The sequence below is a fragment of the Gossypium raimondii genome, chromosome 11 (assembly GCF_025698545.1).
Source record: "Gossypium raimondii isolate GPD5lz chromosome 11, ASM2569854v1, whole genome shotgun sequence".
Lineage (NCBI taxonomy): Eukaryota > Viridiplantae > Streptophyta > Magnoliopsida > Malvales > Malvaceae > Gossypium > Gossypium raimondii.
Window position 1 is genome coordinate 55,761,531 of NC_068575.1, and position 21,795 is coordinate 55,783,325.

The following is a 21,795-nucleotide window of genomic DNA, read 5'->3' on the forward strand; positions in this document are numbered from 1 at the left end:
TATCATCGTCGACGCATCAATTCACCACCCCCATCTTTAAATATGTCACGGCATATTTCTTTGATGTGATGATAACACCTACAATTAAAATACATGTTAGGGAGAGTTTTGTTGCAAAAGTAAACAAATTTATTATGACATCAACTCCATAAAAAAGGTTTTTTTATTACATATTTGTTGTTAAAAATAATTTTAATTATAAGCCAAAATCACATTTAAAAGAGAAGAGATACATAAGCGAATATTTTTAGTTTTTTAAAATTTGTTTTTTTCTTTATGGAAACATACTAAAATTTATATAATACGAAAATAAACCACGGTTTAAAACTCATAACAAATGAAAACTAAAAAGATCGACCCTTAAAAACAGACTAAACTTGTTGTCTAAAACAAATACCTAACATTATCCCAGGCATAGTATCTTGATCCCCCGATATTTCAAAGACCTACATTGAAAGCATCGGAAGTCCTCTTCTTTGCTAAGAACTAAAACTTTCCTTTGGGACATGAACCGATCCCCAACGAGAAAACCGAATACCAAGTCTCAAATCCACCTCACCAAAGCTCTCTGATTTCTTTGCGACCCCCCATCAACTCCTCAGCGATTGTCTATAGCAGCCTACCATAATATTCCACCGTCGCTTAGGGTTTCTCAACTGCGTTCACCCCTGACGGTCATTTTCAACCGCTTATGCTACAAAATTCGGCACTCTTCCTAATAGATAAGTAATCCTCTCCCTTCTTAAACCTTCTATAGTCAAACAATGCGCCAGTTTGTTGCCCATTCATGATATGTGCTTAAATTCACATTTTTTAAAGCTTAAGCTTAAAATTTATTTGAAAATTGAATATATGTATTAAATACTAGAATTATTATATGAATTTTAATTAATCAAATTAATCGTTTGATATGCATTCACTAATATCAACAATTAGTAAGTACATTATTTTTAAAATAAAATTTTAAAAAGTAAAGTAAATAAGATAGCCTGATTTCTAAATGTAAATTCATTATTTGTAAAAATAAAATAGATTTGAATATTTATTATTTGAATCAAAATAATTCATCGATAAAAATAAAATAAATTGTGATAATAAATATTCAGAAATCAATATCCACATTAATTTATAACTTATATATAAATAATAATAATTAAAATATCGAATTCATAAAAAGTAAATATAAGTAAATAGTTTTTAGAAGGCATAATAATTTATATGGTCTTCTAATTTTATAAAAAAATTTATTTTAGTTCTCCAATTAATTTTGTCTTTTAGTTTTTAACTTATAATTTTGTTAAATTACTTGAAATGAATGAAAAAATTAACGTTTTTTAATTTTACTTGACGTTGTATACATGTGGATTGCCACGTGGATGACACGTCAATATTTAATTAATTTTAATTTTAAAAATTTAAGAAAATATATATACAAAATATTTTTAAAATTAAAATTATTAAAATTATTTATAAATTTGATAACAATTATTTAAAAACATTTAATTAATTTTAAAAATTAATTAAATGTTAACGTGTCATTTATATAGCAATTCACATGATATAAATTAACAAATTTAATTTTTTATTTAATTTAAAGTGATTTGATAAAAATATAAACTCATTTAATAAAAAATAAAAAATAAAAAATAAAAAATTAAATGGAAGATTAAAATATTTTTTTGGTAAAATTGGAGATAAATTTTTATGAAAAAGTTATGTAGATGCCATTTTCTATCTAGGGACTGGGGGCTGTGGCTTTGTATCGTGTATGCGACCATGCGCACGCAATGAACGAAGTTCAACTCTGCACGCAAACTACATCACTTCTTCCTACCATTTCCCTTCTGTACGGATAACGAGAAGATTTATCTTAGGCGACGTTATTTTACCTACTACTGCCGGTAACCCTATCCTTTCCACTTTATAGCAGTGACCTTTTCCTCCGGTCTCATAATCCTTTTAATTTCCCTTTACGAAGACTCTCGAGATCTATAAAAGTTCACCCAGATTCCCATATTCACTTCTCGAAACAGTTAATTCATCGTTTCTGTCTCCGATTGATCTGGTGCTCCTACCTTTTAGATCTCTCCCTGTAAGTTTTGCTCTCAAGTCTTTTAAGTTTTCGTCTTCCTTCTTCTTTTTTTTTCTCTTTTATCCTTTTAAATTTGACAAAACCAGAATTATTAATTATTGATCTGATCATCTTTCTATTATCTGTTGACGGTGACTAGTCTTCTCTTGTTGTTGTTTTTTATTTTAATTTTTTTATACTTTTGATGTTTAATCATTTCTTGTAATCATCGCATGGCTATGCTACGGTTGATACGGTTTTCTGATCTCTTTTTCCTTTGATTAATTTCTCATGTATAGTTGGATATCTACATGATTCATTAAGTAAGTCGATTTTGGTTAGATTGATTTGAATTGTTGGTTGGGACTTGATATGGATTTGGTGGAACTTATTTAATGGTTTTCTTTTAACAGGCAGATGGAAAAAAAATCCTGGAACTGTTAAGGTTTATTTAATAAGTATATATAACATGGTATTGATGTTTCCCTGAATCGATTGACCCGCTTGTTGGAAAATTTCACGGATGCGATTATTATTAATAATTTATTAAAAAAATTGGCCTGCCATGGTGGTTTCAGTAAATTTTCTTGTGTGAGGGAAAGATAAATTTGGCAAGTACTTTGTATTCCCTTTGATTGAGGAAAATAGATCACTTAAAATGTTATTTTCATATTATTTCTCTGTCAAACTTGGTATGTTCATGTTGATAAACATGAAATTGCTTTGAGTTCTTTTAATTTTGTTAATTTGTGGTTTTATAGTTTTATTCGGTTGCTATTTCATGGTTGACTGCTTTTACTATTATCTTCCTCTAAGCTCCCGCTCTCTTTCTCAATAAGGAAAACAAGTTTATGGAATCCTTTATTTTTGTTTTCATTGTTTGTTAAAGTAATTAATATGATGCCTATGAACTCTAGGAAGCATTAAATCTTGAGAATGGATGATAATGGTGAAAAAGAGGAAAATATCCCACGTGGGAATGAATGGGAAGTTGTGTCCTTAACTGCATCTGCATATGCTGCCGCTCCTGGTCCAAAAGAAGTTGAAACAAAGGATGATAACAAGGGTGATTCATATGAAGTAGGGGAAGCAGAAACTTCTCATGCTTTATTCATGTCTGGTCACTTTGTCTTCCCCCCTAGCGAGCATGAGAATTTGCCATTGGAACCCGAGAATAGTAGTGAACGTGTAGGCAAGGACGTGGTCCATGAATTAGGTGTTGTAGAAGAAGGTGGTAGATCTAGGACAAAGGAAGAAGAAGAAGATTGGTCTTTGAGAGGGTTGAATGTGCATGAAGAATTTTCAGGTATGCAATTTTTTGATAAAAAACATGGTACAGAGTTTGATGAAGGAACAACACTGCAAGGACTGGATTTGATTGACAAGGGCCAGAGTTTGTATAGTGCTGCGACATTTGGTTCTTTCCATAGTGAGGAAGCACTTGGTGGAACAACCACCTTTGGTGAGGATGCCACTGTTTCTGAACTTATTGAAGCTTCTGAGCAAGGCTTAGGTTTTCCTTCAGATATCCCTCAGTCCCCAAAGCCTCAAGATGATAAATGTGATGCCTCTGATCTCCCATGCGAAGCTTGGTGGAAGAGAAGAGCAGTTTCATTGTATGTTCATGCAAAAGAGACAAATACATTTTGGTCCGTTTTCATTGCTGCAGCTGTGATGGGCCTTGTGATTCTTGGGCAGCGTTGGCAACAAGAGAGGTGGCAGGCATTGCAACTTAAGTGGCAGCTCAGCATCAACAACGAGGTATATTTATTGATTGCTAATTGATGTATATTTTTACTTTCCTTTGTATTTGTGTCAAATAAATACCCGAACTTGGGTACGAGGATATGACCTTCTAAAGACCCATGAAATACATGGACAAACTTAGAAAATATTAAATATACCTGTTTCGGGTACATACCTGCATCCAACACTCGCACTTGAGCCTGAATAACATAGCTGTCAAGTATTTACTTTCGTGAAGAGCCTCCAAATAGATGGTTGTGTACAGAGGCAAAGCTAAGGGGGCTGGCATGGGTCTTGGCTCCCCCGAAAAATGAAAATTTTTATTTTAGTCCCTCTAAAAATAATAAAATTGCAAATTAGTTTGTGGTAAAATTGCACTTTGGCCCCCCTTAAATTTGAAAAAAAATTCTATTTAGTCCCTTCAAAATTAATGAAATTATAAATTAATACATGTAAAATTACATTTGAATCTTAAAAATTTTATAATTCAATTCTGACCCTCCTAAAAAAATTTCTAGCAAAACCCTTGGTTGTGTAACCTTTTGTAGAAGGAAAGCCTATTGCTTGGGTAGACGAGATAGTGAGAAACAAAAGAAAAGTTACGAAAGAAAATAAGATCCTACTATTTTTTCTGTTCTTTGCTGTATGTTAATATTAATTGGTTTAGAAAAGATATGCTTGCCAACTGTTTATTCTACAATATCGAAGTTTATGAGGCTTGTTAACTGTTTATTTCTAAAATTGAATTCTTGGAAGTTGGAATAGCTGTTTGTTGTAGGCGGCTGTCTTAGAGCTAAACTGTTATAGTATTGTGCATATTGAGTGTGCTTCTTAATTTTCTTTCCCTTTGCTTCGTCCCTCTTCTCTTTCTCTCGTCTGTGATTGACTTGACTGTGCCTTTGGGATATTTTTGACCTTGCTTTTTCATCTTTTGGGTTTTTGACAGAAGACTGGTAGGGTGCTCGATTCCATATATCGTCTTAAAGAAGTCATCGTTGGTGGCCACCGTCGAGGTTCTTTTGTGAGGGGCACCTTCCCTGGTGACAGCTAAAAGTTGTGATGATGATGATGAAAAAGCATAGTAAGAGAGAAATGAGATGGAGATTGATTTGGGTGTTAATGTGTTGGTTTGCTGTTTGATTAACTTATTTGTCTTAATCTCTCATGATAAGCTACATAGCTGCTGCATGTTGAAAGAGTATGCAATTTATGTTTATATTGTTACCATTGTCTGCGATTAAAAAAGCTATGTTAGGTCTTGCTTCTCACGTTTAGTTACCACTGGAATTATTATCTGCTAATCTCATATTGGGAAGTTGGCAATACGCTCCCACTTGAGGACTCCCCTTTGGTCATTTCCTCTATGATTTGATGTATCATTTTACCTGCCATGAAAGCTAGAAAATATTAGACAAAAAAAAAAAAAAAGCTAGTAAAAAAGCTACACTTTTATAGATTTTCATATTCTTGATGTGTTTCTAATAAATAAGCAAAAGAAGATAATATTCAGTTTTTCATCCATGATTAGTATTTTGGTACTATTTATAGTGCCAATAATTTCATACCTTCATTAATAATGTTGTTCAGTTGTATTTCCCATTTAATTATATTGTCAGATTCAAAACCTGAATTCTTTTCTCTTAAATCAAGGTATGCTTCAATTCAGACACTAATTTCTTTTAAGATTACTCTTTCTAATAATAATGTTTTTAATGATTGAACGTTTACTATTGCACTCAATAGTCAATACATGTCCTGTACAAAGAGAAGTTTCCTGTACTTGGGTGTTTGTTGGCAGAAAGACGGGGAGGATGGAAAAGAGGAAGTTTGATTTTGGTCGAATTAGGTTAGGTCCGCTCAATGCACGCCCCATAATAAATTAACTAGGTTTAATCGGTGTAATAACTTAATTTAGGTAAAAAAATATTTCTTAAAATTTTATATAAATATCAAATGAAATTTTAGTTGAAATAATAAATTTTTTAAAATTCATGATGTAAATATCATTATGCAATTTTTTTATTAATTTTATATAAAAATGTGAAAAAAAAGGGTACACTTATAATAATATAATTTGACTTATAAAAGCATGATTTTATTAATCATTTCACAATTAAGTTGGTACGTGGTTGACTTGTAACGCCAATTTAATAAAAGATTTTAAAAATAGTATATGAAAGTATAGATATGGATTCTAGTTTGTATTGTTCGGATTTGAATAAAAAATTCTAATTCGGATTTCTCTAAACTGTAGGATGATATTGGTTCGGTTTGGTCAATTTTTTATAATTTTTGAACCATTCATCGTAATTCGATTTAGGTTGGTTCGGTTTTAGTTTTTCTATATTAAATTCTTATTTTGATTTTTAAGACTTATTTTGATAAAATGAGTTGTGTTTTATGGTTTTTAATATTATTTAATGAAAATTAAGATTTTTCATAAATATTTATAAAAATATAAAATTTCAAGAACTTTTAAATTATTGTATCTATTTTAAATATAAAATAGTTATTTTTATAGCATAAAATTAAATTGCTTATATATTAAATAAAAAAGAATCCAATTGTATCGGGGCAATTGTGTTTTTGAACATGCATTTCATAAATCATCCAAATACCTCGATTTAAGCTGATTTTTTTGCAAAGCCATGACTAAACTAGTACAAGATATTATTTATTAATGAAATATGACATTATCTAAAATTGTTAGACTATATGATAAATCTATGTTATTATTTAAGTGTCTTATTAAGTTGATGTCATCCTCAACCGGATCACCAACTCAATTAGGAAATTAAGAAAATGTCCTTCGTAATTAAAATAAGTGATATTATTTGAGGGTATTTTAGTCTTTTCACTTAAAAAATAAAAATATGCATATAGTAGGATTTGAACCCACGCTAATTGCATTAATAAAACATTTAATTCATAATTCAACTAAAGCTTTTCATTGATATTTTTATTACATTTTAATTTTGTTATGTACACTTCATTACTTTCATCGGTTGTATATATTACATTAATAATATGTTTGATTGAGTTGATGCCATAAGTTAACTCGGTACTGACTCAAGATTGACTACAATACCATAATAAAAAATTAATCTAATTTTTCATTTTAATAACGTACATGTTTAATATGTTATTATTAATTAGTTTCAAACTATACGTTTTATTATTTATTTATGTGATTTTTAAATAAATATTTATATTCTAAATTAATGGTTTTCACAAATATGCTCGTGTGATAGTATTTCTAGTATTAATTAATTTATTAACTTTTAAGAAATAATATGAATATTTAAATTGGGTTTGGGGTAAAATTTCAAAATACTTGTAGCAAGATGCCAAGATCCAGTTCTGTCTTTTGCGCAGGTGTAATTTGAGCCATTACATCACTAGCTGGGCCTGACATGGGCTGGCCTGCCTGCACTTGTCCTCACCAAATTTAAGCAGCTTCTCTTTAACCCTCAGTGGCAGTTGTGGCGGGAAAAGTTATTTTTCACAATTTCTTTTATTCTTCCTAACACCAAAATCCCAAACCCACTCATTTTAGGGTTCTAAATTCCCCACGGATTATTGAGTTTGGTCGCTTCTCTTCCATTTGGCAAATTTGATTCTCTTAATCAGGTATTTCTCTTTTTCTATTTTTTTCCATTTCTTTTTTCTGCTTCTGTATCTCTCATTTGTTTGGTTGTCGACAAAAAGTAGAATTAAAAAAACAAAAAGGAATGCATTGATGCCTGATTACAGAAAAAACTAAGTAATACTTTCTTTTGCTTGGCTGGAAATTTGTTTTCTCTATCTTCTTAAAATTGTCCGGATTTCCACTTCTTTATCGGTACAGAATGAAGCGTTTATTTGATTTCCCTTTAGTGTTGAACTGCTATTTCTCTGCTGCTGCTTTTTTTTATTTATCATTCTTATGTAGCAAGTACTGTTTTCAGTCTGATTTCTTAAAATGGTATTTTTCTTTTAATGTTATCAGTGAATTGTTTCTTTAAATGCAAATTAATGGCTACGGAGGAAAGCCCACAAGTTACACGAAGAGCAACTAGATCTTACTCTGCTTCCAACACTGCCATTGAATCAACAAACCCCCCTGAATCCTACAAACCGACAATCAATGACCTTGGATTCAGACAGCAACCCCTTAGGTTGGAGGATCTCTTTTCTTCTTTCCCCGGTCGACGTTCTCAAATTCTAGAGCTTTTACGCCTTTTGGGTCCCTTGAATTCCCCCATGTTTCCTATTTTGGTCTATGGTGGCCCTTCTACTGGGAAAACCAGTGTTACTCTCCAGGTTTTCAGGCATCTAAATCGCCCTTTCATCTATTCCAGTTGCATTACATGTTACAGTCCAAGGATCTTGTTTGAGTCCATCTTGAACCAGTTGTTGTTTCATAGGAAGGACTCAGGTCATAGTTATTCTAGCGTAAAACGTTGTGAGAGGCCATCTGATTTTGTTAATTATCTTCGTGAAGCATTGGAGAATGTGATTACTAATCTCAAGGGGAATTCAGGGAAAGTGAGTTCTAAGATGAGTGGACGGCCTGATGGAACAATGGTTTACTTGGTTTTTGATAATTTGGAGCGCGTTCGAGATTGGGATAAAAGTTCTACCATATTACCCTTTTTATTCAACCTTAATGATATTTTAAAGATGCCCGAGGTCGGTTTGATCTTTATTAGCAATACCTCACCCGATACATATTACTTAAATATTGGTTATGCGGAGCCAATCCCTCTTTATTTTCCTGACTACACAGAAGTTGATCTTCGTCATATTTTTATGGCAAATCAAACCAACAGCAGATTGTATGCCTCCTTTCTTGAGTAAGTACTAAGTACCAAGACCAGAAGCCAACGAACGCTTCTTTTGTGTGTGTCAACTAATGAATCTCTTTCTTCTTTTATGTCACCCAGTGTCGTGCTAAGGCCTTTCTGTAGAGTTACCAGACAAGTAGACGAATTGGCTGCAGCATTTTCTTCATTATTTAAAAAGTATTCTGAACCCTTAAGTGACAAGGAAGTTGCACCCAATGAAGAAATGAAGAGAAGGTTGTTTAGTCATATTCGGCCACACATTGCTTCTGCTTTGAATGAAACATTCCAGGTTCGATCTCAGCCACTCCTCAAAGCTGAAACCAACCAGGAGACAAAGAAAACTAATAGTTCAAGGATGCCGGGAGTTCGAGAAGACTTTGATAAGATAGATTTTCACATGTCTACTTCTGCAAAGTATCTTCTTATTTCAGCGTTCCTTGCTTCAAGAAACCCTGCTACTCTTGATGCATCATTATTTGATTCAACTGGGGTTTCTGATAGCCACAAACGAAAGAGGAAGTAAGCACAACAATAACTTTTGTTTTACGAATATACTTCTAGGCCATGGAGCTACAATTGACTATATTGGAAACAACTAGTATGGTAATGGCATATAGCTGTTAATTAGAGCTCCCTTATTCTTCTGGAATGAGTTTCTTTAACTCTTCTATTGGACATGCTTTTTTGTTTTATATGCCTGTTATGTGGAAACTGCAGTTGTGCTTACTGGAAAAACTTCAAGTACAGTCCAAGAGCCTGCCATAATCTTACTCTTGAATATATGGTATAGTATTAACTGATTTAGTCATGTTTGCACAGCTAATTGAATGAAATGGCATTGTGTTATATGAGCTGCTTCTAATTTTGTATAGAAATTTCCTTTTATTGGTGCTGGTCCGGCTCTTAATTGTTAGTACATATAAGTGATCTTTTATAACCTGATGATTCAAAATTGCTTTGATTTCTAAATATCTTTCTTAGATGCTCCATGTTGTCTAAGAACTAATAATCTCATTAAACTTTTTGTATGCATCTTTTTTTACTTATAAATATAAACTAAATCTTGACCGAATGCTTTTTGTATAGGGCATCTGAAAAATCAATGGATCAAAAGGAAATGGCAGAGCAGGAATTGCTTATGAAAGGGCCTGGAACATTTCCATTGGAGAGGTTATTAGCCATATTTCAGTGTATAACATCTTTAGCAGAAGATTCCCTTGATGAAGAAGAAAGTCATGAGCTAACAGTTGAGGGAGGTAGTAGAGGACTCATGTCTGATGTACTATTGCAACTGTCCAGTCTATGCAATGCTAATTTTATTATTAAAGGAGGAAGCTGTCCATTGGAGGGGTCAACTCGATATCGTACTGCAGTAAGTGAAGATTTAGCTTTGAAGGTAATGTCTTCAACATCTATCTTGTAATTTTCGTGAATTTTCTTTATCTAACATTGTTTGGTTGTTTAGTCACTTTACGTATGTGATTATACTGTCTGTGTATATATAAACCATATTGTATTCCCAACTGTATACAGGTCGCAAGGAGCCTTAAGTTCCCTTTATCAAAATACTTATACAGAAGATGATTGATGCTTCATCATCAAATTTTTCCTTGTCAACTGATTACAGAGGATCATCAGGAAATTGGAAGATGATAATTCTTGTTTACTGTGGCGTTGGGATCTGTTGTATGTTAATCATAAGTTTGTTAACCTAACGTAATGGACACAGAATATATGAAAGAACCGACAATCAGAGTCCATTATCCATGGTAGTCCGAACTTGTAAAGGCACTTGCAGGGGAATACTGTTTAGCGTCTTAGTCGATAACTGTATCTTGTTGTTAGGTTTCTACAAATATCTTAATGAACATTCATTTAGAAATTTAAGATGCAGATTCTTGTTTTTAACATTGCTTGACTTGTGGTTATGGTTGTCGTAAGGTTCTTAAGCCCCCGAGCATATATGAAAACCTCTGATTTTGGATTTCCAATCTGGTTGTGAATAATCAATGAATCTCACATGGAAATGAACTGCCGACATCCATTTTTGCCATCTATCGGTTATGCATCTATGGGTTCCATCTGGACGCATTCATAATTTACTTTTCGTGCATGTGCTGATGTCTTTTAGGGGGGTTAACTTACTCAAAACAAAGAAAGCATTCAAAGAACTAAAGTAAATGACTCTAGGCAAGAACTAAACCCAATCACAAATAAAATAAAATGGAAATAACATATCAACTATAGTAATTATTATATTACAATTAATCAATTAAAGTAGGAGTGAACTTTGATAAAGATCTGAGGTGGCAGAATTTAGAAAGAGAAATTTGACCAATATTTGCCTAGTAACTAACCCCAACTATATATGGATTGGGCCATCCACCTAAATGTAAAAAATTTAGCATGCATTGTTCTTAAATATTCATGGTCAGGTGCTAGCAAGCAACCTCCTCCTCCTCTTCTGTTTAATCGTTTATCTTAACAGCTTAAAATGGTCTAACCAAAAATAACAATAAAAAGTAAATTCCAACCAGTTCTGAATTTCTGACATTTGTTAGAATACTTGTGGGATGCTGACCTAAAATCTTTTATGTAGATATATATATTCAATATTCAAATAAATGATGAAACCATTTTTTTTCCTGATCTACTCACCATTTCTTTAAATATATGCCCACAGAAAAGTGAATGAATCACATGCATGGTATTCCATATTTACTTCACGGTTGACCCCATCCTCTTCATCAATGGATCAACTTGCCGAATAGGTGAAAATAAGAGAAAAAAAGATACTTACTCACACATATATATGTGGGTTTATTAAATTGGTAAGTGGTTGAAAATGAAAGTTAAAGTAGAGAGTATGATCTAATGCATGCACCACCTAGATTAGACCTACGTTCGACCGGTTCCGTTCTTACACGTTATGTTATTTGTTTTGTTTTATATCAGTGTTGCAACATGAGCCAACTGCGATGGACCAGCTGAGGACTTTCTACACAAAATACACCTACTCTCCCTCTCCCTCTCCCTCTCCCTTCTTTATTTATTTACCTTTCTTTTCTTCTCTGAATTTTACATATCTTATTGGTTGACTTCCACAAGAAAAGAAACAAGTTTCTAATTTCTTCCTTCCCAAGCTATTTACACCCACATCCCTATATGAATCAATATCTTTTGATAAAAAAATATATTCTAGTGTTCTTTTTTAAATTTGAAATGGTTGTTGTAACTTGTATATATCAAATTTTGCATAAACTATTTTTCCCATTTTGTTTCTTTTATTTTTAGAGTATGTATTTGAAATTTATGTTGAATATATATTTATATATGAATCAATATGAAGCATGATCTTAAAAAGTCAATTATATTATGAAATACATATTTAAATTTGAAATTCACCTAAAATATTGATAACATAATTTTTAATTTTCCTAAGTAAATCGAAATATTTAAAGAGTTACAACTTCTATCAATAACTCCAATCAAATTAATTAATTAATTAATTAAACTTTAAAAATGTAATTATAATAAGAAAAACCTACATATTTAAATAGAGTGGAAGTCCACCTCAATTTTGGCATTGATTATTGTCCACGACCTACCTATTTCAACTACGTAATTTAGTATAAGTACAGCAAATACTCAGTGCAAAATTAAACCTCCTACTAGCTAGTTTATGTGAAAGATCCTTCTGTCATAATTTTTAAATTAAAAAAAAATCAAACATAACAATTAGAAATCAAAGTTATTATATATATAATGGTGCTGCTGAACCACCTGTGCTCTCTGAGTCTCAGCATTGCGTTCCCATTTATGCATTTGACTTTTTTTTCTTTTTTGTTTCTCATTTTAGCAGGATATATTGTGCCGTGAGATGAGAGAGGCAAATGGGTTGGGCACACCTTTTTTTAACATAGAAAAAGCATTTAAAGAAAGCAAAGGTCAAAGTTTTTATGATCCATGGAATCGAATTTCAAGAATTTTATTTTGCAGGATCATATACATGTATATATAGCAGGAAAAAAAAAAAAGGAGAGGGTGGGGTGGGGGAGGGGGCATATAGTAAAAGTATACAGATACAGGTGCAGCAGCAGCAGCAGTCAAGGAGCTATGAATTGTAGGTGGTGGTGGCTGGTGGGTTGCTCATCCAACACTAACCAAAGCTCACATGACTAAACCCATTTTCATAATTTACATCTCCCATTCCATCCTTTTCTATTAAACCCTAAAAGGGACCAAGAAAATACACACTGTTTATCTTTGCGTCACTTGTTTCATCTTTTTATTGCTTCATTGACATTGTAGTCTTCTTCTTTTTTACTTTCTCAACTAAACTCATTTAATTCTCTTCATTCAATGCTTGAATTAAAGACCCTCTTTCATACCCTGCAAAAATTAGGTGAAAATTCGTAGAGGAAAGAGAAATAGGAAAAACAAAGAATAAGATGAGAGTTAATTTTGGGCTTTGCTACACCGAGTAATGGTTAGGACTCTTTTCTTTTTTTTAACAAAAAAAAGGCTTTAAGAGGTTTCAACGACCTCTCAGCGCATTTATGGTGGTGCATCTGATAGATGACACTAAAGAGAAAGAAATTAAAAAGAAAGTGGAAACAAGAGATTTGATGGTGCAATTCAAAGGAACAGTCTGTCCTTAATAATTGCCTTTCTTTATAATTTCACCTATAAATCCTCTTTCTATACTCCATTTTTGCACAATCACCTTCTTCTTCTTCTTCTTCATTTTTTTCTCTGTTTTTCAGATCTTTAATCCTCCTTTTTTTTTTTAATTTCTTGATGAAGCAGCTTTCATGTACGTAAAAACTAAAAAAAACAAAGCAGAACCCTCATTTCTTTTACGTAAAAATATCTCTTTCAGTGCTTCGTGTTTCCACATTTCTTTTTGAGAGAAAACCCATATTTTAGGTAAGTTATTGTTTTCAACTTTTCTTAGAACCATTTTTTTCTAGAGAAAATTTGAGGTAGGAGCGAGTTGTTTTGTTGTAGTTAAGAGGTATATGGATATATCGACTGCATTGCTCCTTTTGGCGGCTATCACAGCTTACCTGCTGTGGTTCACGTTCATCTCACGGTCGTTACGAGGTCCACGTGTCTGGCCTCTATTGGGCAGCCTTCCGGGCTTAATCGAGAACTGTGACCGCATGCATGACTGGATCTCCGACAACCTCCGCGCTTGCGGCGGTACGTACCAGACCTGCATTTGTGCCATCCCCTTCTTGGCTCGAAAACAAGGTCTCGTGACGGTCACGTGCGATCCCAGGAATTTGGAGCACATCCTCAAGTCTCGTTTCGACAATTATCCCAAAGGTCCCACGTGGCAAGCCGTGTTCCATGATCTTCTCGGTCAAGGCATCTTCAACTCCGACGGTGACACGTGGCTCTTCCAAAGGAGGACCGCCGCGCTGGAATTCACCACCAGGACTCTCCGCCAAGCCATGGCTCGTTGGGTTAGTCGAGCCATCAAGCTACGCTTCTGCCCCATTCTAGAGAAAGCTCAAAGCCAAGGTCAGCCGGTTGATCTACAAGACGTATTGCTTAGGCTCACCTTTGATAACATTTGCGGCTTAGCTTTTGGTAAAGATCCACAAACATGCGCCCAAGGTTTACCCAAAAATGGCTTCGCTTCAGCTTTCGACCGAGCCACCGAGGCCTCTCTTCAAAGGTTTATTTTGCCAGAGGTTTTGTGGAAGCTAAAGAGATGGCTCCGGCTTGGCTTAGAAGTGAGTCTGAGCCGAAGCTTAGGCCACATGGATGAATATCTATCCAACGTCATCAATACACGTAAGCAAGAATTGCTGAGTCAGCAAAAAGATGGGAACCCACACGACGATTTGCTGTCGAGATTTATGAAGAAAAAGGAATCCTACTCAGACGAGTTTCTCCAACACGTGGCACTCAATTTCATCCTAGCTGGACGTGACACATCAGCCGTTGCTCTAAGCTGGTTCTTTTGGCTCATCTCTCAACACCCAACAGTTGAAGACAACATCCTAAGGGAAATCTGCAACGTCTTAATCGAGACACGTGGCATTGACACGTCAACGTGGCTTGACGAGCCCTTAGGGTTCGAAGAACTTGACCGACTGATATATTTGAAGGCAGCATTATCAGAAACCCTAAGGCTATACCCTTCGGTGCCGGAGGATTCAAAGCACGTGGTGGCCGATGACGTGCTGCCGGATGGGACTTTTGTTCCGGCGGGGTCGTCGGTGACGTATTCAATATATTCAGTAGGGAGAATGAGGTCAACATGGGGTGACGATTGCCTCGAGTTTCGTCCTCAAAGGTGGTTGTCAGCGGACGGGGAGGAATTTATAAAGCATGACTCTTATAAATTCGTGGCGTTCAATGCAGGGCCAAGAATATGTTTAGGGAAAGGATTGGCTTATCTACAAATGAAGTCGGTGGCGGCTGCGGCACTGCTGAGACATAAGCTGACTTTGGTGCCTGGCCATAAGGTGGAGCAGAAAATGTCACTGACGTTGTTTATGAAATATGGGCTTAAAGTTAACGTGCATGGAAGAGATTTGGGGGCAATTGTTGAAAAGATTACGAGTGAAGAGAAAATGCAGGGTAAATTGTGAATTTTAGTGCAAATATATAAGGCATGGTGATGAGAGTGATGATCAGATGGGGCGGGGGCCACTCAGAGTTGCATTCTTCACGGATATTGAGCAAGCAAGGAAGTTGGGTACATAAATCATGGAAGATCCTTTTATAAGATAGAAAGGAAGGAGAGGTATTTTTAATTTACAATTTAATATATATACTTCTTTGCTTTTCTTGTAGGGAATCTTTTGAATTTATTTTATAAAATTGTTTCATAAATCTTCTTGTTTGTTTGTAATGGAATTGGGCGTGACATGAATTCAATCATTCAATGAATTAATTAAGTTAATTTACTTTGAATACATATTGGGATCTGATTATTTTATTCTTTCTGTTGTCTCAAGTTAGGATGATATGAACATCTTCCTTCCAAAAGGGTTTTTAAATGATAAGCTTGCTTTCAGTATTAAATAAAATAACAAAAATATCCCTTTTAATTTTGTCACTTTTATTTTGATTTTTAAGTCTTTACACTTTCGGACGGAAGTATTAGCTGTTTGTAGGCCAGAATAGACCCACATTTCCCCTTGAAATCTGGCCCAAAAAGTCCCGTTCGAATAGTACCCGTTCTAAATGAAGGCATACAACTATAAATGTATGCACCCAACTTCAAATTACAGCATTAAGGACCCCTTATCTCTCCTACAATTAGACATGTAATGTATGGCCCACCATGTTAGGGAGGTATGCAGCACAGGGTGAAATATTTAGTTTAACTCGGGCATCCGAATTGTACACATTATTTGTGTCTCAACATTTTATGGGCAAAGATATTGTTTCATGGGTCGGAACAAAATATTAGCAATAAAGTCAATACACTCGAAACAAAAATGAACTAAGAAAAAAAACAAAGGAATTTAGCCTTTAAATAAAACATTTCTCCGGCCAACTAAGTGTTTTTTTGAACTGCACAAGAGGCTTATAAGATGGTATAAAAGGCTGTTTGATCATGGATTTTTCACTCACCTTCGCTCCTTTTTCTATCGCTTCCGAAAGTTGTCTTGCTTGGTTATGTAGGATGCAGTTGTTCCGGGTATAGTATTTTACTAGTCGAGTATCTTCTCTCCGGTTGAAAATAAGTTCCAGACTAATGTGCCTATGATGTACAATGCAACCGACACCTTAAACACATCATCCCATGAGCCTGCGGAGGATATGTTTGTAGATGTGAATAAAATAAACTTGATGTGGCATATAGGAGAATCAAATCAACATGAGGCCAATTCAAACCTCGTTGGAGTATGTAGCCAGTAGCAGCTGTACCAAAAACACCAGCCAGCACTCCAGCAGTGTTAGACAGTCCTAATAGAACTCCCTGTGATCGACCTAAACAAGTTACTTCCAAAAAAGGAAAAGAAAATTGCCATTCTTGAACACTGATGATTAAGGGAATTGTTTAAATAAAAACCACATAGAGAATTACTCTTCCAAAATAGAAAAAAGCCTTACTAGTTATGTTTATTTGAGGATTATCATATCGATATGCTATTATTGGTTCTAGCACTTGCAGACATGTCAAACTGATTTTACCATGTATCGCCCTAAGTGTTTGGGAAGATTGCTTCCATCTTTCACATTTTTACAAAAGTACAGTATGAGCAGAAAAGTACTGGGATATCATTATAATAAATGACATCTCCTTTTAGTTATAAATTATATTCTATTATAAGAAACTCACAGCATAGCGTGGGCCAATGTCTTGGTGATTGGAATAAAGACCAGACTGAGAAAATGCATCTGATCCCTGTCGAGAAAATAAAATTATGGATCACTATCTCTGCCAGATGTGACAAATTAAGAACCTCAATAGAAACCAAACACCTAAGCCGGTTTGTATGGCCAGTCTAATACAGGAGTTTCCTGCACACACTGTTTTTTATATAAAAAGAAAGGAAGTTTATCTGGATAAGAATCTCATAGCTGTGGAGGAATAAAAATGAAGATGGCAATGCCCAAATTCAAAGATGAGGTTAAACTGAAAAACAAAAAATGATACCTGACTACATGCCATGCACAGCACTGCCATAGCAGGAGTTCTGACATAGCTTAGCTGTGTAAGGAAGAAGGCTGGCCCCAGAAAGCCTATCGATTGCATGATCTGCAAAATTAACTAGTTATGACATGATTACATTAAGAGGCATGTATCAAGTAGTCTTACAATCACTTCATCAACTTTCTGACTGAACTACTAAATTTCTTTTCTATCTTATCTCAGGTCAAGTCTAAATGCCATGTGAGACTTCTACTGTATAACCGCTGGCTTCTAGGTGTGATTTTGTTCCCTCAATAAATCAAGTTAACCTTTGAAATTTATAAGAATTTCTAAGATGGTACGAGTTGTTTGTGATACCATGCAACCATGATGCGTACAGAAAAGACCAGGAGATTGAATTTAACTAAGACGCAGAAGGGTTATAACCAGAGTTATCAATCAAATACTACAAATTGGTACATTCAAGCATTTAATAATCCTTTGAAATAGTCAAACTTCAAGAATCAACGAAGAACTAATCCTTGCCTTCCTCACTGCTGTTATGGAAAGACCTCTGCTAACGAGTGTGTCTGCAATCCACCCTCCTATATTTGCAAAGGCGGCCATAGTCAACCAAGGCAAAACACAGAGGAGTCCAGATTCAGTGAGATTGAACTTTAAAACCTATAAGAACAACCACAAAGTTAGCTATCATTTTCTGGCTGCTAGATTAGATTTGTAAAAAAGGCTAAAGGTAAGATAGCTAGGAAACAGTAGCGAGAAATTAGAAATTAATGATCAGCAAATCTAATTCACAGCACACCAAACATGAATTTTGGCAGGTAAGGATGAATTCATGGAAAGGCATGGGCTGGAACAGCAATACAGCCTGCACCTGAGCTGTGAGCCATACACACTTCATGCCTCATACCCAGCAAGGCAATAAGTGCTGATGAGAGATGCCAAGTCTCTTCAGAAACATATGCCAAAGCTAATATCTGATATTCAGATAAAATATTGCAAATGCAAGTGAAAATTTAAGCAAATGAAAAGCATGTCTTGTAGACTTTACTCGATGCCAATTGTAAGGTTGACATTGTTCATTGAACATGTTTCAAATACCTGATTGTAGTAAGTAGGCATCCATGTCAAGAGAATAAAAGTTCCCCAATTATGGCAGAAGTGAGAGATTATAAGAGCCCAAACAGGAGCTTTTGATAAGATTAACCGCCATGGAATGACCTTAACAGGTTCCTTTGATATGCTGCCTCCCATGATTAGTTTCTTTTCTTCTTTACTAAGTTCTGGGTCTTCCTCTGGGGAGCTATATGCCTGAGAACCAACACCCACAAGTGGTACAAAGAAGTTCAAACTGAGTATTAAGGAGTGACATCCAAATGAACGTACATTAATTCAATCACTTCCCCTTTTTATGCATAGAATATCCCAAACTAGTTGTTTAGAGTGTCTGATTTATAGTAAAAAAGTAAGCTTGGCAGTCAAAAACTTTTAGTTATAATGGGAGCAGAAATGGCTGGATTTCTAACATGTCTCATAGGATATGAACAGGTACGGTTTGTTTTAAGCTCATTTCAAGCATCATGCAGCCTAATCACTTACAAATGATTAGTTCCAGAGGAGAGATTTTTATGTCGATTCTTTTAATATATTTTGAATAAGGCTAAAGGAATTAGGGCCTTACTTTTCTGAGCCATAAAGCAAACCAGATGCTTCCAAGGGAGCCAAATGAGTAGAAAACAGATGGCCACCCGAATTTGTGGATTAAGATGGGGGAGAAAGCCAGCCCAGTAACAGAACCAAGATACATGCCACTGTATACAAGTGCAAGTGATCTACTTCTCTCTGACACTGGAATCCACTTAGAAAGTAGGTTGTTCATTGCTGGCATAGCCACACCCTGCAAACAAAATAGATCAAACAGATGAGAATTCTTGCGTTTTCGTTCTGGGAAGTTAGGAACTATTGGCCAAGTGAATAATGTTACGGAGTTATAATAGTAAAAGTCTCTAATCCATTAAACCTGACGAATTATTTTTCTTTTCCTATCATTCTTTCACCTACTTCAAACTTACAAGTTGATTAACATTAATAAAAATTTTCTAACTTCTTAGCCAATTAGAACAGAAACAAAAAGGCTGCTTCACTCAGCAGGTGAATTTTGGAGGTAATAGGTGATCAACCACAAGTCAGCACAGGATAAATATTAGAAACCAACAAGCAAAGCAGGGCCAACCTCGCCAATTCCCATAAAAGCACGCATAATAAGTAAAAATGGAAGTCCAATTTTCGCAGCGATTGGCGTCAAAATTGTAGCTACTGACCACCAGACAACACCAAAACCCAGGACTAGCTTTCCACCTATTTTGTCTGCCCATATGCCTCCAAGAATCTATGTGTCAAAAGAAAAGACCATATTAAAAAGATTAGAAGAATATCTGGCATCAACAAACACTGAATGAAAACCACATAGAGGTTAAAGCGTGCCAATGTAATGAACTTCCTAAATAGAAACTAAATAATTCTGCATATTTTAAAGTAGTTGAACCACACCTGAGTGAGCAGATAGCCCCAGAAAAAAGAGGACTGAATCAAACCAACTGTTGCACTATTCCAGTTAAACTCTTTTGACATAGGGAGTATAGCAATGCTCATGTTGACCTGCAAAACGAATATATAACACACAGCTGAGTCAGCAAGCATATAGAGATGTATAGTGGTCCTATAGTTTATAAGAGAGTTACTAACACGGTCCATGTTGCATAACAGAAATGCTGCAAAACACAGGAGTACAATAACCCAGCGCTTTGGAAAACTCTGCCACCAAGGGATATCTCGTTCAACTAGAATAGCTTCATTGTTTTCATCAGGAGACGGCAAAGAGTCCAACTTCGCTTCTGTTATGTCATACTCCTCAGATTTATAGAAAGCAGAAGTCCTGTTTTCTACTATTTTGTCCTTGTCACCTGCCTCAAGCCAACCTCCAGGCGAGGAACTTGAGAAAGAACAGCATGCAAAACTTCCTTTACTTATTTGTTGAGGATAATCTCTGTGAGACTTATCACTATGGTGCAGTGACAACAAAATAAGTTGCCTTCCATTCGGAGAAACTGATATAGGTTTCACAATGTTCCCATGCACAACAGCTACAGATAATCTTTCTCCCCTGGGAAGCAAGATGGCTTGCTCCCCTCGACATAGTATACCTGCCATTGTCATAGTTTACAACACTCAGCCAGAGCTACCAAATTACAGAGATATTCCAGATGTAAAAGACACTTGATTTGTGTGCCAATTCAGTATAGTAATTGACATTAAATGGAGAATGAAGCTAATAAGGAATATCCATTAAATACAGTATTTAAAATTCAAAGTAGAACCATTGCATTTAATACACGTTTAATATAGATAAAGGGGAATCATGGGACTACGCAGACAAGGCGGATTTCCCAAAGTTTATGACCAGTCAATAACTTTTACTTACAGTCCACAGCAACCTCATATCCATCGAAACCGTAAAACAATTGAAACCCCCATTTTATGTATTATCCAGTTTGGCAAAACAATCTTCTAATTATTTGCAGAAAAAGAATGGAAATCGAAAAGATGAGAAGACTGAAACTGTAGTTTCATCATCAATTAATCAAAATTCAAACTGTTTACCAAGCAAACCACTAAATTCAGCAGGAAAAAGAAATCAAAGCAACATCATTTATCAATTATCCACTTCACATTTGAACTTCGGAATAGAAAAATCAAGATATATACTTCATGCAATCATATTTAATCAGATTCCACGGTAGCTAAGGCTCCAAGCTACTGTTATCCACCTCAAAATGAAATTCAAATCCAAAGACGTATCAATGCAAAATTGATAACTTCTAAGAAAAAAAATAAACCAGGAGGCGAGAAACCAGGGGAAAAGAACATGCAAGTATTCAATCCTCGAGAAAAAAAATGCAGATGAACATTAAGCTCAAACAACAATTGGAATCATCTCCAATTAAGGTAGTAAAACAATACCTGAACCGATAAAATGACCGAAATTCCGGTTGGAAACCAAACCGCTCATAGCCATTGCAGAAACACAAGTTTTAGAGCGAAAGAGTGTGAGGCTTAAAAGCTAATTATACCATTCAGCTATAAAAGAATGCTCAAAAAATCTATAACCGATACAGTGTTTTTAGCTCTTTGTCCAAACGTCCTTCGACGCTTGAACGGATAAACAAAAGATTCTTTTTTTTTCTTCGATAGAAATTTTGTTGTGGATGCTTTATTTTTATTATTATTATTAATTTTCTTTCAAAGCGGGAAAAATCTCAGTGGTTTAATATAAGGAAGCAAAGGAGGGTCGAAAGTGTGACACGTGAGATATTAATCCACTGAAAGATGAAGAAGCAACAGGATCCTGAAAATACCCCTCCATGCACTTCGATATTACGGTGAGATTTGTGTGGCATAGACGGTAAATAAGTTGTTTTAAAATGAGTGTTTTTGGAAATGAGATGGGGGAAATCTCAACCGCGGTT

The 21,795-nt window shown here is 34.8% G+C and overlaps 4 protein-coding genes across 5 annotated transcripts; 3 read left to right on the forward strand and 1 right to left on the reverse strand.

The window, feature by feature from the left end:
• The first annotated feature begins 1,845 nt into the window (after positions 1 to 1,845).
• Positions 1,846 to 5,172, forward strand: LOC105802712 (ATG8-interacting protein 1). 2 transcript variants are annotated; one of them, XM_012634524.2, is made up of 3 exons: positions 1,846 to 2,092; positions 2,989 to 3,832; positions 4,767 to 5,172. In XM_012634524.2, exons 2-3 carry the CDS (start codon positions 3,008 to 3,010, stop codon positions 4,866 to 4,868), a joined length of 927 nt encoding a protein of 308 aa, XP_012489978.1. In that variant the 5' UTR covers positions 1,846 to 2,092; positions 2,989 to 3,007; the 3' UTR covers positions 4,869 to 5,172. The 2 variants fall into 2 exon arrangements, with proteins under 2 accessions (XP_012489978.1, XP_012489977.1); XM_012634523.2 differs by having other exon boundaries at positions 1,867 to 2,092; positions 4,764 to 5,172.
• Positions 5,173 to 7,305: 2,133 nt separating this feature from the next.
• LOC105802707 (origin of replication complex subunit 5) lies at positions 7,306 to 10,553 on the forward strand. The gene is made up of 5 exons (XM_012634513.2): positions 7,306 to 7,447; positions 7,806 to 8,652; positions 8,743 to 9,162; positions 9,730 to 10,039; positions 10,177 to 10,553. The coding sequence occupies exons 2-5, from the start codon at positions 7,832 to 7,834 to the stop codon at positions 10,225 to 10,227; spliced, it is 1,602 nt and encodes a 533-aa protein (XP_012489967.1). The 5' UTR covers positions 7,306 to 7,447; positions 7,806 to 7,831; the 3' UTR covers positions 10,228 to 10,553.
• A 2,812-nt stretch (positions 10,554 to 13,365) lies between these two features.
• On the forward strand, positions 13,366 to 15,580 carry LOC105802706 (cytochrome P450 86A8). Its single transcript, XM_012634512.2, has one exon. It carries the CDS (start codon positions 13,665 to 13,667, stop codon positions 15,249 to 15,251), a length of 1,587 nt encoding a protein of 528 aa, XP_012489966.1. The 5' UTR covers positions 13,366 to 13,664; the 3' UTR covers positions 15,252 to 15,580.
• A 402-nt stretch (positions 15,581 to 15,982) lies between these two features.
• Positions 15,983 to 21,560, reverse strand: LOC105802705 (ascorbate transporter, chloroplastic). Its single transcript, XM_012634510.2, has 11 exons — positions 21,290 to 21,560; positions 20,015 to 20,472; positions 19,820 to 19,927; positions 19,503 to 19,658; positions 18,951 to 19,166; positions 18,371 to 18,580; positions 17,795 to 17,932; positions 17,273 to 17,374; positions 16,955 to 17,020; positions 16,507 to 16,591; positions 15,983 to 16,420 (listed from the first exon to the last, which is right to left on the reverse strand). Exons 1-11 carry the CDS (start codon positions 21,342 to 21,344, stop codon positions 16,323 to 16,325), a joined length of 1,692 nt encoding a protein of 563 aa, XP_012489964.1. The 5' UTR covers positions 21,345 to 21,560; the 3' UTR covers positions 15,983 to 16,322.
• Positions 21,561 to 21,795: the final 235 nt, after the last annotated feature.

What these genes read in the sequence shown, in the direction of transcription:
- LOC105802707 (XM_012634513.2), top strand. Translation starts at nt 7,832, where the DNA reads ATGGCTACGGAGGAAAGCCCACAAGTTACACGAAGAGCAACTAGATCT. An exon ending in TTGTATGCCTCCTTTCTTGA is followed by an intron (nt 8,653 to 8,742) that starts GTAAGTACTAAG and finishes TATGTCACCCAG; the next exon opens with TGTCGTGCTAAGGCCTTTCT. An exon ending in AGCCACAAACGAAAGAGGAA is followed by an intron (nt 9,163 to 9,729) that starts GTAAGCACAACA and finishes CTTTTTGTATAG; the next exon opens with GGCATCTGAAAAATCAATGG.
- LOC105802712 (XM_012634523.2), top strand. Translation starts at nt 3,008, where the DNA reads ATGGATGATAATGGTGAAAAAGAGGAAAATATCCCACGTGGGAATGAA. An exon ending in AGCTCAGCATCAACAACGAG is followed by an intron (nt 3,833 to 4,763) that starts GTATATTTATTG and finishes GGTTTTTGACAG; the next exon opens with AAGACTGGTAGGGTGCTCGA.
- LOC105802706 (XM_012634512.2), top strand. Translation starts at nt 13,665, where the DNA reads ATGGATATATCGACTGCATTGCTCCTTTTGGCGGCTATCACAGCTTAC.
- LOC105802705 (XM_012634510.2), bottom strand. Translation starts at nt 21,344, where the DNA reads ATGGCTATGAGCGGTTTGGTTTCCAACCGGAATTTCGGTCATTTTATC. An exon ending in TGTTATGCAACATGGACCGT is followed by an intron (nt 19,928 to 20,014) that starts GTTAGTAACTCT and finishes TTCGTTTTGCAG; the next exon opens with GTCAACATGAGCATTGCTAT. An exon ending in TTGCTTTATGGCTCAGAAAA is followed by an intron (nt 18,581 to 18,950) that starts GTAAGGCCCTAA and finishes GTTGGTTCTCAG; the next exon opens with GCATATAGCTCCCCAGAGGA.